This window comes from Corticium candelabrum, chromosome 3, assembly GCF_963422355.1.
Source record: "Corticium candelabrum chromosome 3, ooCorCand1.1, whole genome shotgun sequence".
In the NCBI taxonomy this organism is placed as follows: Eukaryota; Metazoa; Porifera; class Homoscleromorpha; order Homosclerophorida; family Plakinidae; genus Corticium; species Corticium candelabrum.
In genome coordinates, this window is record NC_085087.1 from 6,652,088 (window position 1) to 6,667,384 (window position 15,297).

At 38.4% G+C, this 15,297-nt stretch overlaps 2 protein-coding genes and 1 long non-coding RNA gene across 4 annotated transcripts; 2 read left to right on the top strand and 1 right to left on the bottom strand.

Moving 5' to 3' along the window:
- Positions 1–357: 357 nt before the first annotated feature.
- On the bottom strand, positions 358–10,138 carry LOC134177390 (uncharacterized). Its single transcript, XM_062644167.1, has 3 exons — positions 10,054–10,138; positions 9,225–9,527; positions 358–1,000 (listed from the first exon to the last, which is right to left on the bottom strand). Exons 1-3 carry the CDS (start codon positions 10,121–10,123, stop codon positions 693–695), a joined length of 681 nt encoding a protein of 226 aa, XP_062500151.1. The 5' UTR covers positions 10,124–10,138; the 3' UTR covers positions 358–692.
- A 170-nt stretch (positions 10,139–10,308) lies between these two features.
- Positions 10,309–13,302, top strand: LOC134177522 (uncharacterized). Its single transcript, XR_009969534.1, has 3 exons — positions 10,309–10,606; positions 10,670–10,789; positions 13,024–13,302. It is a non-coding gene; the product is annotated as an uncharacterized LOC134177522 (long non-coding RNA).
- A 298-nt stretch (positions 13,303–13,600) lies between these two features.
- Positions 13,601–15,292, top strand: LOC134177365 (uncharacterized). Of its 2 annotated transcripts, none has more exons than XM_062644137.1 (5): positions 13,601–13,735; positions 13,795–14,115; positions 14,193–14,519; positions 14,586–14,882; positions 14,987–15,292. In XM_062644137.1, exons 1-5 carry the CDS (start codon positions 13,612–13,614, stop codon positions 15,187–15,189), a joined length of 1,272 nt encoding a protein of 423 aa, XP_062500121.1. In that variant the 5' UTR covers positions 13,601–13,611; the 3' UTR covers positions 15,190–15,292. The 2 variants fall into 2 exon arrangements, with proteins under 2 accessions (XP_062500121.1, XP_062500122.1); XM_062644138.1 differs by having other exon boundaries at positions 14,193–14,507.
- Positions 15,293–15,297: the final 5 nt, after the last annotated feature.

Genomic DNA, 15,297 nt, shown 5'->3' on the forward strand with positions numbered 1-15,297 from the left:
TTGAAACATCAAACTGTGTATCTTGATTCGTGGGGCAACCCCAGCATACAAGTCCAAACAGAAGAAATGACAAGTCTGTGAAATTGGGTCCTTTGATGCAGTTCTTTTCGACATCATACATATTCCACATTGTAAAGAAAACGCAAGCAGCTTGTTGCTGATTCAAGATCAAGGTAGTGCAAACATTCTACAGTACGTGACCGAACATATTTAGTGTCCATACCAGAAAACACACCCACCGACTGGTTGGCTTGCTTTATAGGTCAGTTGTATCAATGAAGGCTGGCTTGATTATATAAATTGGCACAGGGCTGGTTTGGTTTGTAACTGTGCTAGTGTGAATAGTGGATTAACCTAAATAATGTACTTGATAAAATCCATGTGATTACAAGCCTATACATAAGCCCTAATTACACTAAACAAATGTCATAAACATTTGTGATATTATTATACAGAGAAGAATATAAGGCAAAATTTCGGGTCGGACATTGTGTTCTAGGAAAAAAGGTTGACCCGACATTCTAACCTTCGGGGCATTCATTCTTATTTGATTTCACAATCCTTTCTTGTAATTATCGACATCAACGTTTAGTTCAATTTCATTTATTTGTTGCATCGTATTCGCTACTGTATGTATTTGCTATAAACATAAATTTGGCTTGTTTGCTGTTGTTTTGTTGCATTGTTATTGATCATGATGACGACAGGTGGTTGTGGTGGTGGTTACAATGAAGTGGCTTTGTCATATTCATTCTCAAGAACACAATCATAATGGACACTTTTGTCCCTTGAAATTGGAGATATTCTAACAAACTTGTCCTTGCAGTTGGAAGAAGTGGTGGTTGCTCTTGTACTGTCTCCATGTGACCATCATTGTTGGTAAATGTCCAGCTAAAAGTCGGTTCAGGTTCTTTCTCAGCAAAATTGCAGTTGAATTCTACAAAGTCTGCACCCTCATTCACACTTTGATCAACAGGAGAAGTTTTCACAGATGGAGCAGCTACAACCAAGCAAACGATTGACAGACACTCCGTAATAAAAGTCAGTGCTTACTATAACATAACTGCACATAAATGCACACATGCCCATTCACTCCTAGTAGTAAGTTAATTATATATACTGGTATTACAATTGGAATTCTCAATAGTTCAATAATGATCATTGTAACTCATTACAGTAGGAATAAAACTAAACAAAAAATTGGATTACTTGTGATATGTCTCGTTGAAACAAATAATTTTGCTTTTAGTGAAATGCTAGATGAAATGCTAAAATTAGGTAAATTTTGAAGTTGCCTGAAGCTTTCACATTCAATATAGCATAAAATGACTATAAAGACAGCATACCATTGCATGCCTTCTTTCCTTGGCATCCTGTTCTTTGTCAATATCAAGACAACTATTTCAGGTATGAGCAAGAAAAAAGGGACTTGGCAAATAGCATAGGACAGGTTAACTGACATCTGGTGTTATTATATATAGCTGGCTGGCTGGCCAGCTGGCTGACTATGTCCGCCACACTCAGGAATGTGCCACTCCCTTAGTTCTGTCCAATCACAGAGCGGCAATTGCAATTAATCATACGTGGCAACCAGAAACAATGGACAAACCACAAATAAAATTCACAAAACATTCATGAAAGAGTTCTTGCCAGAACATGCAATTCATGTTTGTGATTGCCAAGTCTTGTAAAAAATAAACAGACCTTACAGGCCCCTGACTGGGAAGTTCGGATGAACCAACCACTCAGCTGTGTAGGTCCGATTTCGATCAAATGTACTGGCGCGTACATGTAGTATGCAAAACGCGATTAATAAAATTGTAAGAGCACCTACTATGTCGCCCTTGTCTCTATTATTTTCATGCGATCCCTACATTTCTCCTCATTATTATAAAAATGTTTTTAATTGTGGTATCTATATATCTAAAGGAAAGTTCTCTGTGGATGCAGCCAAATATTGTTTGTTCTCTATGTAGTTGCAAACCACTGCTTCTTTCTGCTCTACCTTCAACACGTGACCTTTTCTACTTCAAAAAGGAACTGGTGCCCTTTGCAGCGGCCGATGCCTGTACTTTGCTTTGTGCTGGCGTTCATCTGTAGGTTGTCACGTCACAAAACGTTTGTTCCCTATACGCTCGCAAGCTGTTACAATTCTGCACTCCTCTGGCACACGGCCTTTTCTTACTTTGAATAGCAACCGGTGCCATTCGTGGTGGTCTGTGCCCAATACCTATGCGTTGCCAGTGTTCGTCTCTGGATCATTAAAGTTGTCATTGCACCAGGAAAGAGGCGACAAAGCTGCTGACCGGCTTGACACACAGATGTATCGCGAAAGCTTCTTTTAAAACGAGACTATCGAAATAGCTGCAACAGTGGCATAGGAAGATGTTCATGAGGGGGGGGGGGGTGTACAGTGGATGTCATCATATGTAAGCAAAAACTACCTCGCTTGGCAGACCGTAAACAGATTTGCAAAAGTCACCAACACAGAAAACTTTAATTCCTACACCGAGTGAGGGGGCTTCACCACCACACTCACCCCCACCCCACAGCCCAGTGTGCAAGCAAAGACCTGGTCTCTTATAGAGGGTTACACATTATCCGGTATTTTGTGTTGTCTCTGCCCAATAAACGAATCGTAAGATGACCAAAGTGTACACACAGGAATTTGTGCTATTAACTTAACTGGCCCGGACGAAGAATGGGATAATTAGCTAGTATATATATACATATATATATACATATATATATATATCCTTAGGGCGGATATGTGTTATCTGTGTTATCTGTATTATATACAAATATATGGTTTATATATAATAAAATATATATATATATATATATAATATATATATATATATATATATATATATATATATATATATATATAATTCAAAAAACCAAAAAGACCACATGACATATTTGTGACGCAATTGGTCCATTTTGGTGTATTATGCAGGCCCTCTTCTGAAGCCAGGCTACAGCCATGATATTTACAACTGCTAATGCAAAATGAATCGCCTATGTGTATTACGACATGTACCATATTACCTCACATTTAGCTGCAGGGATCTTATTACAACATTTTGGTACTATGTGCCTGTGTACAGAGTGGTTAGGGAATAGGGTTGAAGCCATGGAATTCCCTGGAGGATTGCAGACAAAGAAGATATTCTTATTTGGTTGCTTCCTCCACAGATAAATTTTCAGTGGTGACTGCTCTCATGCATCAGTTAGAAATGCTGCAAACTTTCATCAGAACTGTAACTATCAGTATGTTTTCCTTTGTTTGCAATCCTCCAGGGAATTTCATGGCTTCTACCCTATTCCCTAACCACACTGTACAAAGGCACATAGCACCAAATGTTCTAATAAGAGCTCTGCAGCTCAATGCAAGGTAATCTGGGAACCTAATATTACATAACTACAACCAATATTATGTCCCGTATGTGGTAATTCCCATTACTGTACCTTGACAACTACAGGGCACTTTCACACACAGGGTTAACTTGGGTTAAATCGGATGAACTTTGGGTTAGACTCCAATTACCCCAGTCGTGTGAAAGCGAGTTTAGTAAACCCAAGTTACCCTGGGCAGAGCTGCCAACTCTCCCACATTGAGCGGGAGACTCCCGCATTTGGGACTCTTCTCCCGCCTACCCGCATTTGGCATCAAATCTCCCCTATTCTGACCATTGGTGGGCGTGCCTGTTCTGTGTAACCATACCCTTAATTAACTAAGCTAGTACATACTTGATATCCAGATATTAGTGTCTCTGTGCCAGCCCCTCTCTCCATCCGGCTCTTTCATACTTGATTGGTCACAATCAGAGTCTCTGGGTCACAATATTGACATAAAAGAAGGAGTCGGTCAGGCAAAACTGTCCGAAAGTGGAAAAGGGAGAGGGGCTGGCTATCCTAGACTACCAAGGAGTTGTACATTGCTAGAAAAGTGATCGAAGAAGGCCAGAGAATCTAAAACATCCAATGTAGCAGTGAGAATATTAATGTGTGTGTATATATATATATATATATATATATATATATATATATATATATATATACCTCGTTCATGGATTTAGTCTAGGCTTATATCTCAATAAGAGGCAGTGTTTTACATTTGTTGCAGTTTGCTTATTTAATAAAGTTAAGTGTACTGTAATTAATTAATTAATTAATTAATAGCTTCCACTCCAACCGAGCATACAAATACTTAAATTTTGATAATTGTATATTATATATATATATATATATATATATATATATATATATATATATGTATATATATATATATGTATATATATATTCACCATTTATTACGATATAAAATTTAATGATATTAATGCAATCATAGGTGTGTCAAAGAATTTTAAAACTCCCGCATTCTTCCTGCAAACTCAGACAGTTGATTCAGCTAGGTTGGCAGGTCTGCCTGAGTTATGACTGGGGTTAAACAAACATGGGTTAAGCTAACCCTGGCTCCTGAGTAGGGTTAACCGGGTTAAAACGGGTTAGCAAAGACACGTCCTAATATACGCAAAAACACCCTTAGAATCGATCGCGCTAAAATTCCAAATGGCTTCTCCTTCTCATGTTCTGCTATCGGCGTTAAAGCTTTCCTATTCTCAAGCAGAAACTTCAAGTAATCGATGTATTCCCTCTACTCTAGATCTTCTGCATCTAATTACCAGCGTTCTACAGGTGAACGTAAGTTGGGTAGAGTAGGGTTAGCATAACTCTACCTGAGTTAACTCTGTGTGTGAAAGCACCCACAGACTATTTCCAAACATGTAAAACAACAGTTGCACGCTTTGTACGATTTTAGACAGATTTTACAAGTAGTGTGCTTCAAAGAAAATAGCGTCTAAATTTGTAATTCTTTGCAACACAATAACAAGAAAGCACAAATAAACTTTTTGGTGCACGAGAACAAGCTGCTCTACTTAGTGTTCCAAATATGGCAGACATAGTCATCACCTTGGCAACCCCACAAAATTTTCAGTTGCCAAAAAGTTTAGGACTGTTACCACATATTTCATAAATATCAAATAGTGATACTGATTGTTCTGGTAAGTAAACGATATCTCAGGACCCCAGAGGCGCCACCCCTAGCCCGACATGAGCAATTTCACTATTCTACTCTACAGCATTAAAACAAAATTAACTCAGTCCACCATAACTTGAGTGACTTTATGGCAACCTCGCTGAAATAATTAGTCGTCACATGAACTCAGTTAGTCGTCAAATGACAACTTAACGACCACTCTTCAAACACTGCCTACTGTTCAGTGCTATACGCTTCTTAGTTTGAAAAGTGTCCAAGTTGTGTCCAGATTAAGTCTTAATTTGTTTATAGTTAATTTTAAATGACCTCATTTTCATCATTTCAATACAACTATGCTTATTGCCATCATTTAAAATCAATGACATAACATTCACGGGTACAACACGTGTAATTTCCATGTATAGTTCTAGTCTACGTCTCTTGTGAATGTGTACAGGTCTGCTTTAATGAACCGCAAAACTATAATCAGAAACATCAACGTGTAACACTGCCACACAGGTATGAGAATCTATAAAATTAATTGTACGCTGTTCACACACTAGCACTTAATTGTAACCAGGCCAACATGCACTGCCCATGCAGGACTGACTTGGTATATTTGTTATGTGAACACAGGCTAAACCACGACAAGCAGTGCTGAGGTAGCCCACAAATTTTGTCAGACTGGCTTGTATTAGCAAACACAGCCAAACTGTGCTGAAGGCCGCTCATGAATATTATAGCATTAGAGCATATGATTGAAACATCAAACTGTGTATCTTGATTTGTGGGGCAAAACCAGCATACAAGTCCAAACAAAAAATAACAAGTCTGTGAAATTGGGTCCTTTGATGCAGTTCTTTTCAACATCATACATATTTCCACATTGTAAAGAAAATGCAAGCAGCTTGTTGCTGATTCAAGATCAAGGTAGTGCAAACATTCTACAGTATGTGATCGAATATGTTTAGTGTCCATACCAAAAAAAAACCTACCAACTGGCTGGCTTTCTTTCTAGGTCAGTTGTAGCAATGGAGGCTGGCTTGATTATATAAATTGGCACAGGGCTGGTTTGGTTTGTAACTGCAAGTGCTAGTGTGAATAGGGTATTAACCTAAATAATGTACTTAATAAAATCCATGTAATTACAAGCCTATACATAAGCCCTAATTACACTAAACAAATGTCATAAAGATTTGTGATATTATTATACAGAGTGGAATATAAGGCAAAATTTTTGGTCGGACATTATGCTCTAGGACAAAACAGTTGACCTGACATTTTAAATTTCAGGCACTCTAAATTTCGGGCATTCATTCTTATTTCATTTCACAATCCTTTCTTGTAATTATATCGACATCAACATTTAGTTCAATTTCTTTATTTGTTGCATCGTATTCACTACTGTATGTATTTACTATAAACATAAATTTGGCTTGTTTGCTGTTGTTTGTTGCATTGTTATTGATCATGATGCCGACAGGTGATTGTGGCGGTGGTTACAATTAATGGCAATGAGTGATGGTGGTAGAGGCACTGCCATTGATGCTAATTTCTACTTAGTGGCTACACAAGGTTTGTGGACCCAGGAATTACCATAGGAATGCTGTGAACGACTGGTATTTGAACTACAACTACTATACAGGCAACAATAACAAATGAGATATCCTAATCTTTAAAATTTTATCTATAACAAATCAGACAAGAATTATTATTACTACTACTGCTAGATATAAGTAAGATGGTTAGTGGGACCAGCCGCTTTCAGCGTTGGCCAAACTGATGTTTGTGTCCACATTATGTCCATAGCAGCACCTTGATCTTGCTTACTACTATCACATTAAAGAGGGTATTATAATACTAAACTAAGTTAACTGAACTGTCAACAAGGTAGTAAATTTTTTAGTCAGTCAGTGCATACTTCAGACTAGATATAAACTCACTATTGAAAGAACTTTGCCTACTAATCAAAACATTGCATAATGCATTAATAATGATTATGCACAAATTCAGTGTTACAGGCACATTATATGGCTGACCCTTCATCTGCTGTAATTGGTGACACAGGATGCAGCCACGTGCCCCAATCACCGAGGGCAAAAATTGCTCATTGACATGACTGTCTTCTTTAGAACAAATTGGCCTTGTTGTCTTATCTTTTTTAGCTGTAAACTTTCTTCGAGGATACTGCGTTTGCTGTCTTGTGGTTGCTACCCAATATAAGGCTATCTATGGCATTCTCAGAATTCTTCTAGGCTTGGGCCCTCTGCATTGTCTCAAGAAGATTTAAAAGAGTCTGCTGCAGAGATTGTGCATCGCTCTGTCTTGATAACTTTCAACATGGAACAACATTTGTTCCACATAAGCGGTAGCAAATGGCAAACTCAACACTAACTGACAAAGTAGTAGTAAACTGGACCACTTGGCACGATCTGCAAAAGTGTGAAGTGTGTACCGAACCTTTCCATATGGATCACGGTCCTCTCCGGATCAAACGCAACAATGTCCCTTGCGAAGTGATTTACCACGCTATTCTAACAAACAACAAGCATGCAAAAAGGGAACAACGTTGTTCTGGCTATGACAACAGTCGTCCTGGTAATATATTTCATCCTGATTTTCTTCTGGGTTGCCCCGACTTCTTCGATGTAACAGAAGCCAACAGCCTTGCAGACTTCATTCATTATTAAAGCTGCCAGCAATGCAGGAGTTGCTGCAGAAGCAGCGAAAGCTTGCAAAGACTTTCGTCACACGATGACAGAGTTACAGCAGCTGGTGGTATCTTTTATCCACTTGCTGTAGAAACTCTCAGTCTCTGGACTCCATACAGTCTCTAGATCCTATGCGCTATAGCTTCGAGAATTTCTGCAATGAGTCACACGACGTTTTCAAAGTCTTTAAACAACTTATTACAATAATTATCTGTGAAATTATGATCATATAATGCTAGATCGGTTTTACACCATTTGAATTTAGAGATTCTGCAAAAAAATTATGAAACGCATAATAAAATTTGCATATATTTAGATCTATCTTTGGAGTCCCAGGAAATCACTGTTTCGAGACATGTACATGTGTACAATGTAACATGTGTGTACTAGTAACTGTCTTCCTGGTTAGAACGCAGAAATATAATTCACAATTATTAAACTTATGTCTAAGTTCTCAAATCGCAGAAATTTAAGACCGCAGAAATAACCGGTTATACGGTACTTGAGTTGTTGGGGATGTTGGGAAGGGGAATACTGTCATGCAAATAATCGCAATAGGAGTCCACAAAATTCTGTTTTCTGTGGGTGATGATGCTGTATGTTCCACTATCTCCAATGGCAGCAGCAGGATATATCCAGAAACTCTTTTGGTGGTGTGGACCTGCATGTTGTGGCATAAGTGTTATCAACATACCATATAAGATAAAATAATGGCAGAAATATATTTGACAATTTGTTAAGAAATTGACAAAAAAAGCATATTGATGGATTTTATTTTGGCAGTTAGACATAGTTTTAAGATACTTGATATATGTACAATACTCCCCACCAATTAGTTAAGTGGCCACGTCATGAAGGATTTTGCGATTGACAGCTGCATTCGTAGTCATCATTTCCCTAACTTACTGGTCTCTAACTACTGTACTGATGTACAAAATAATTGCTGCATCAGTGTAAAGAACGTGACCCGTATGACTCCTAGCTCTGTTTCATCAGCAGCTTCACAGACCTCATTCTTTAACCTTCTTGCTAGACAGGATATAGGCACAATAGACATACAGCCACATCGCTATTAGATGCCTGATTCACACGGGTAATGATGTCAACATATCCTGGTGGCAAAATTAGTGGCGGATTCTATATTGGCACTCGCTGAAAAATTTGCCAATCACCCAAAATAAATTCCCTGCCAATATTTCATCTTAAACGGTATTGTATTTCCACTGACTACTGTGTCTGACAGGATGATTGTACAATCTAGTGTAGAGATGATTCTTGTAATTTATATATACATCAAGGAGAGCTGTCTGTGTAAGTGTGTTTTCGTATGTAAGTTCGTGACATATGGCTTGCTCTAGACTAGGTGATGGAGTTGTTGTTAGTTAGACATTACTAAACAATACTTGATACTTTAGAACATGTTACTATATTTAGAAATAAATAAATGTTAAACATGAACGCTTCCTCACCTCCGTGTCTAAATGTGAAGGGAGCACTGGTTGTTGTTCCTGCTTGACACACAATAGAGCCAGTTAGTAGAGTACCAAGAACCACTGCATTGGACTCAGCAAGACTCTGGTGAACAAGCATGATACTAGAAGTGCTGCTCTCTTGAGTAATATTGAAAGTTGTTGGATCCAAATCATTAAATGGGCTGTGCACCCATTTGATATTGGCAGCAACATCTGTTGTACATCTCACAGTTTTTACTGAACTGTTAGTTGGTGGGATGTACACAATACTTGGTGGAGAGGTCACAAACTTAACTTGGGCTAAAAGACACAACAGAAACACACAAACAGCACAAATATCAGAACCCAATGATAATTTAATTTCTGTAATATTGATAGATACAGAATTGCCTACATCTTATAGATGACACAATTTGCCAAGTACATACAACAGTCTTGTTACAATATTCCTGACTACGAAACAGTCTCTACAAATGATTGCACCTTCACTCTGCTAAACCCAGGCAGCTACATATATCTGTAAAGAAACAGTAAGTTTTTGTTCTTCGCACAGATCGTTGTTTGCTTTTTCTATTCCTATCTCTATACGTACGTACCCTTCTCTCACCTATTTGGCTAACCTAGTAAATGACATTCTAGAGCAACATTCTGTGCCCATCTAGTCGCGCTAGGATGTTAGCTATTTACTAAACTTAATTAATTAATCCATTTTCTAGCAACAGTTTTCTTCCTTTCTGAGCTGTCCACGTTCCAGATATTTCAGACAGTTGGGATTGGGGCACGCGCGCCTACGCTACATGTATATGTGCATGTGCCATTGCAATACCTGTCGCTGGTAGGACGAAGATCATGATCAGTAGTGCGCCCAATAAACACTCTCGTTTGCAACGAATCATCGTAAGTCTTACGAAACATACGTCATCAAACCAGTTATTGTGGGCGTGTCGTACTACGTAGAGAAAGTGGAATGTCTTCATCTGACTTACGGTATTGTTAATTAATTAATTAAACTGAATGTCTGTCACTGTTAACAATCACTAATTAGAATTACAACCGCTGCGGCAAGCTGGGTTCAGAATTGCAAGACAAAACTCATACCTTAATGACTATTCAATGTCAGTGTACTGAATTGTTTATTAGCTTATAGTTTATATGTCTAGTGTAGTATCCGGGTGCTGGTCATCCGGCGGTGAATCCTGGTAGTAGATCTTTCAATAGCGAACCACGAGATATTACACTGGCGACGAGGATGGTGACGTTTGGGCGATTGGCAGCATTCGATGAAGCCAAAGACAACTGGTGGCAGTACGCCGAACGGATGCAGCAGTTCTTCGTGGCTAACGAGATAGAAGATGATCAGCACCCGGATACTACATCTAGTACAAACTGTGACTTTACCATTGCTTGTCTTGTTTCACAATCATTGTCTTTCTGTGTGGTAGGAAGTTAGAAGACTGTTCTCATGACATTTACTAGACTCGTACCCATGCAGTCCTCCTCCTTGCGCGCGTTCCACGTGTCTAACATTTACAGCACGAGAAGTTTCAGACAGTGACAGCAGTGTGGGAAACATGTACCAAGAGCTATAGCGTGTATTGCATTAAGTAATAACTTTGTAGATCGATGTCAATGTTTAAATAATTGCAACAGATTAATGGTAAGAGGTCATCCCTCATGTCACTCTACTCAATCAGTTTAATTTGGGTAGAATGATTCTTGTAGGTATTATAAGCAAACCTTGCTTGAACAATAAATTAGACTTGTAATATACACACACTGTTGTGCTAGATTCAATTGTGTAATTGTACATATATAAACATGTCAGATCCAATTAGCAGTCTCAATCTAATTGTAACTGTTCAGGTTGTAATGGCCTGGAATTGGAAGTTTCACTGGTAATCGATTTACCTTATATCAGTCAATACATATAATATCAGTCAATACATATAATACCATATCATATGCATCTAGCATTTGGGAGTAATGTATAATGAGGCCGGAAAATTACGGGGGGGGGGGGGGGCATCACCCCATTGGCCCACATGGTTCCTATGGCTATCCACACTACTATTCCATAACTATTTCATTGTTTTCATTGTTATCTTGATGGTTGGCATTTACTTAATAATTTACTGCCAGTGAGGATTCACTGGAGTATGTAACTTCATAATGGTGTTGATTTACCATTCAGGTTACTGCTGTACCATCTGTGTACCACTGGAACACCATTAAATGTCCTGATTCAAATAGTCCAGTGGATGATGGAGGCAACCTGCATTGGTCCCTTGGTACATAGAGATGTGCTACAGGCACATTGCCTATTGGAAACTGGGTAACCACTCTTGGATAATAGCCCTTCAATGCTAGACTCAAGCCAGTCTCTCCCTGCCCCGCCGTTCTCCAGATTGTCAATCACTATGGTGAGGATTGACAATCCGGGGATCGAATGACGAAGGCTGGGAGAGACTGGCTCAAGTCTACTTCAACAATAATGTGATTGATATAGTAGAAGGTGTACATGGTCTGTGTACATGTGTTGTATATATAGAAATATATGTAGTCCAGATGGTTTCACAGTTGGAATCCAGTCTTGGGGTTCATCATATTTTGTAGTTACCTCTGTTACTCTACATTCCTTTGAACACCCTTCTCCCCTGATCCTTATCTCCAGACCCTTAACTCCAAGTTATTCTGTCAGTATCCAACTATACTCTAGATAAAAATCCATGTGTCATGTGTCACGTACAGTTAGTACATGCTTTGGTATCATTTCTGATACGAGCTGTACTGCACTTTTGGCATAATACAGTTGGATACATTGTACTCTATCTCGCTTTTTCCATCTCTAAGCGGGATCTGTGTGTAATAAAACTTGTAGTGCATCTATTTGCTAGAATAGATTGCACTACCTATTCCTGTGACCATAAGTGGTTTATATCCACTTATATCCAATACCGGTTGTTAGTCATTAACAAAATCTTATTCAATCCATAACTCCACATTTTGTAGTACAGTACATAGATGGTGTACAGTACTACCATTGAATTGTATACCATAGATGCAATTAATACATAAATTAGCACATATACAGGACTTCAGTAGCAGAGGTCCCATCTCTATCGTGTACCCTGTGGGTTTTTGGAATTTATCATAAAAGTGTGTTTTCATATGTTCTGTACGTGGCAAGTGTGCAGCCATGCAACATTGCTGCAGGCTTGACTGTGCCTACATTACCACAGAAAAACGCTTGTAGGCATATTCGTATGAATTCATTAATTTGAATTAGTAAGAATGTTGTAGCTATAAATCTTTAATTAAATGGGCGCCTGACTTATGAAACCTTTATACATTTCGTTACCATGCAGTTGACTCAGTGTTCTGTAATGGGTCTACTAAGATAACATGCATTATTAGAATTATAAAGCATATACATTCTTAATTTACGGTTGCATTGTATATGTGTGTAATTATTAGTCTTCAATATTCTGAATTCTTGATACTGCAATAAGTTAATTAAAGAATTAAGAAAATAATAGCATGAGTGGCAGATTGATATAAGCCTTGCCAGTCGAGGTGTCAACTAGCTATGCCAATTTGAAGGTAAAAAATATTACACCCATGATATAAGAATTTATGCAATACCCACTTTCTGGTTAATTGAATAGACTGCATGTGGGCTTACCTGCATTTGTGTATTATTTGATCAGCAAATGATTGCGTATTACTTACTGTGTTTAGAGAATATTCAGTTCTGTAATTTCAACTGATTTTATAATCACTGTCTGGCTGATTATAGCTGCTCCATCTGTGAAAACTCCTCCTATTGATCAAACTGTGAATGAGGGTGCAGACTTTGTAGAATTCAACTGCACTTTTGCTCAGAAAGAACCTGAACCGACATTTAGCTGGACATTTACGAACAATGATGGTCATATGGAGACAGTGCAAGAGCAGCCACGTCTTCCAAGTTCAAGGACAAGTTTTGTTAGAATATCTTCAATTTCAAGGGACAAAAGTGGTCGTTATGATTGCGTTACCGAGAATGAATTTGACAGTGTCACTTCATCAGCACATTTGACTGTACAATGTAAGTAATGAAATTTTGTAATTATTGATCAACACTAAGCTACTGATATACAGTATAATTCTATACTGTTTTCGCTTTATTTACACTAGACGAACTGTCTTGTTCCATTTGTTAGATTTTGATAGTGTCCGTCTTAGTGTTATTCCAAGCAATGAACTTGTATTTAAAACAATTGGGACTTTAGTCATCAACGTGTTATCAGTTCCAGCTGCAACTGAGATACGTCTGAGTCGAAGTGATGTTGTATTCTTCTCATCATCCAACAGCAGTTTTAACAAACCAATAGGAGCTGTCACAATGAAAGAGAACAATCACATACAGTACATCTTTACTGTTGATAAAAGCTGGAACACTGCGGTAACGGCATATGCTGAACATCTACTAGGGAGTAATACATCAACTCAAGTAATAACTGTACTTGGTGAGTTATGTGACAAATTTGTTGTTAAATGACATGTACATGTATTTCTGGTATTTTAGCTCCTCCAGGTCCAATTGATGTGTCTGTAAACACCTCTTGTTATAACAATAATAACAGTTTACTGGTTATGTGGACTGTGTACAGCAATGGTGGACGTGACATCAGCAAGTACACAATGAGATGGAGGAAAGGTTGTAGTAATACTACAACTACATTGCTCAACTCAAAGACATGGATGGTATCAGACAATGTCTTTACACAGCAAGGAGGCAGTTACATAATACCAGGACTGGATGGTAACACAACATATTGTATAGATGTGGAAGCAACAAATAGTATTGGACCAATGTTGACGACAGTCAAAGCAACTACACTGTCTGGTGTGTTTATGACTTCTTAGTTACTTGCACCTGTAGTTACCTGTACTCGTAAATATGTTGGTATTGTTTTGTTGTAGTCCCAAACCAGCCTACACTTCAATGTAATCCCACATTGACCACAAATACAAGTGTAGCAATAGCTTGGGTAGTCGGCAGCAATGGTGGTGATGACGTCTCACATTATGCTGTAGTACTGAGTGAAGATCTGAATTTCACACAGACAGCTTATTCAAAGAATCTGTTTGTGGTTGACAATTCTGAGTTGACACAGAAGGGTGGAATGGTTACTGTGCCAGGTCTTTCTGGTGGAACAACATATTATGCAAAGGTTGTTGCAAGAAATTGTGTTGGTGCTAGTGTTCTTGCTACTCAGTCTTGTTCTACACGCTGTGGTCAGTGTATTTGTGAGTAGTTGCTTGTATTTAATTGTTGTTTGGTCTCATATACATTATGTTGTGTTGTTTTGTAAGGTCAATTATTGCAGCTGCAAGCAGCCAAAGAAGTATTTTTGTCTGATGACACCATAACACTGACAGTAAAGGCTCCTGACTTGAATTGTCAAATTGACAAATACATTGTTAAAGACGTAGCGTCTGCTGACGAACTCCAGTCATCATATTCTGTTGAGAATGGTATTGTAACTATTGCCATAACGGGACTGGAGGCAGGAGCAAACTATACAGTTCAAGTGTATGCAGTATATGATGAATCACTGGAACGTCCAATAGGGAAACCAGTCACATTTCAAATATCAAGCCAAGATAAAGGTAAGAAATGAAACGTGTTTTACTAGTGATGGTCAGAAAATAATTATTCATGAATTATGTAGTTTGAATATAAATATTAATAAGAATGTTGTATTACCTTTTAGTAACTGTAGGTGGATTGTCGTCGGGAGTCATAGCTGCAGTTGCTGTTCCGCCTGTCATCATAGTCGTGATTGTGTCTCTTGTTCTCTGGTGGTTTAAAGCCAGAAGAGCATCTTCAGAGTCAAGACCTCCACACGTGAAAACTACAGAAGATATAAGATCTGATCATGATACTGTAATGAGTCAGTCCAGTGCCTATACTTAGCCTCGGCCTCCCAGACCCGTGTAGCGCCGATACAAAATCGTCCTCCACGGGTCTGGGATGGTACCGCCTCTTCTCAATATATTGCGGTTGGTCCTAGGACCAGCATTA

Excerpts from the sequence above, each read along its gene's own strand:
- LOC134177390 (XM_062644167.1), bottom strand. The coding sequence starts at position 10,123 with ATGATTCGTTGCAAACGAGAGTGTTTATTGGGCGCACTACTGATCATG. Across the intron at positions 9,528-10,053 it reads CTTCGTCCTACCAGCGACAG|CCCAAGTTAAGTTTGTGACC; the intron begins GTATTGCAATGG and ends TGTGTCTTTTAG. Across the intron at positions 1,001-9,224 it reads CTTCACATTTAGACACGGAG|CTGCTCCATCTGTGAAAACT; the intron begins GTGAGGAAGCGT and ends GCTTGGTTGTAG.
- LOC134177365 (XM_062644137.1), top strand. The coding sequence starts at position 13,612 with ATGAAAGAGAACAATCACATACAGTACATCTTTACTGTTGATAAAAGC. Across the intron at positions 14,520-14,585 it reads ACGCTGTGGTCAGTGTATTT|GTCAATTATTGCAGCTGCAA; the intron begins GTGAGTAGTTGC and ends TTGTTTTGTAAG. Across the intron at positions 14,883-14,986 it reads AATATCAAGCCAAGATAAAG|TAACTGTAGGTGGATTGTCG; the intron begins GTAAGAAATGAA and ends ATTACCTTTTAG.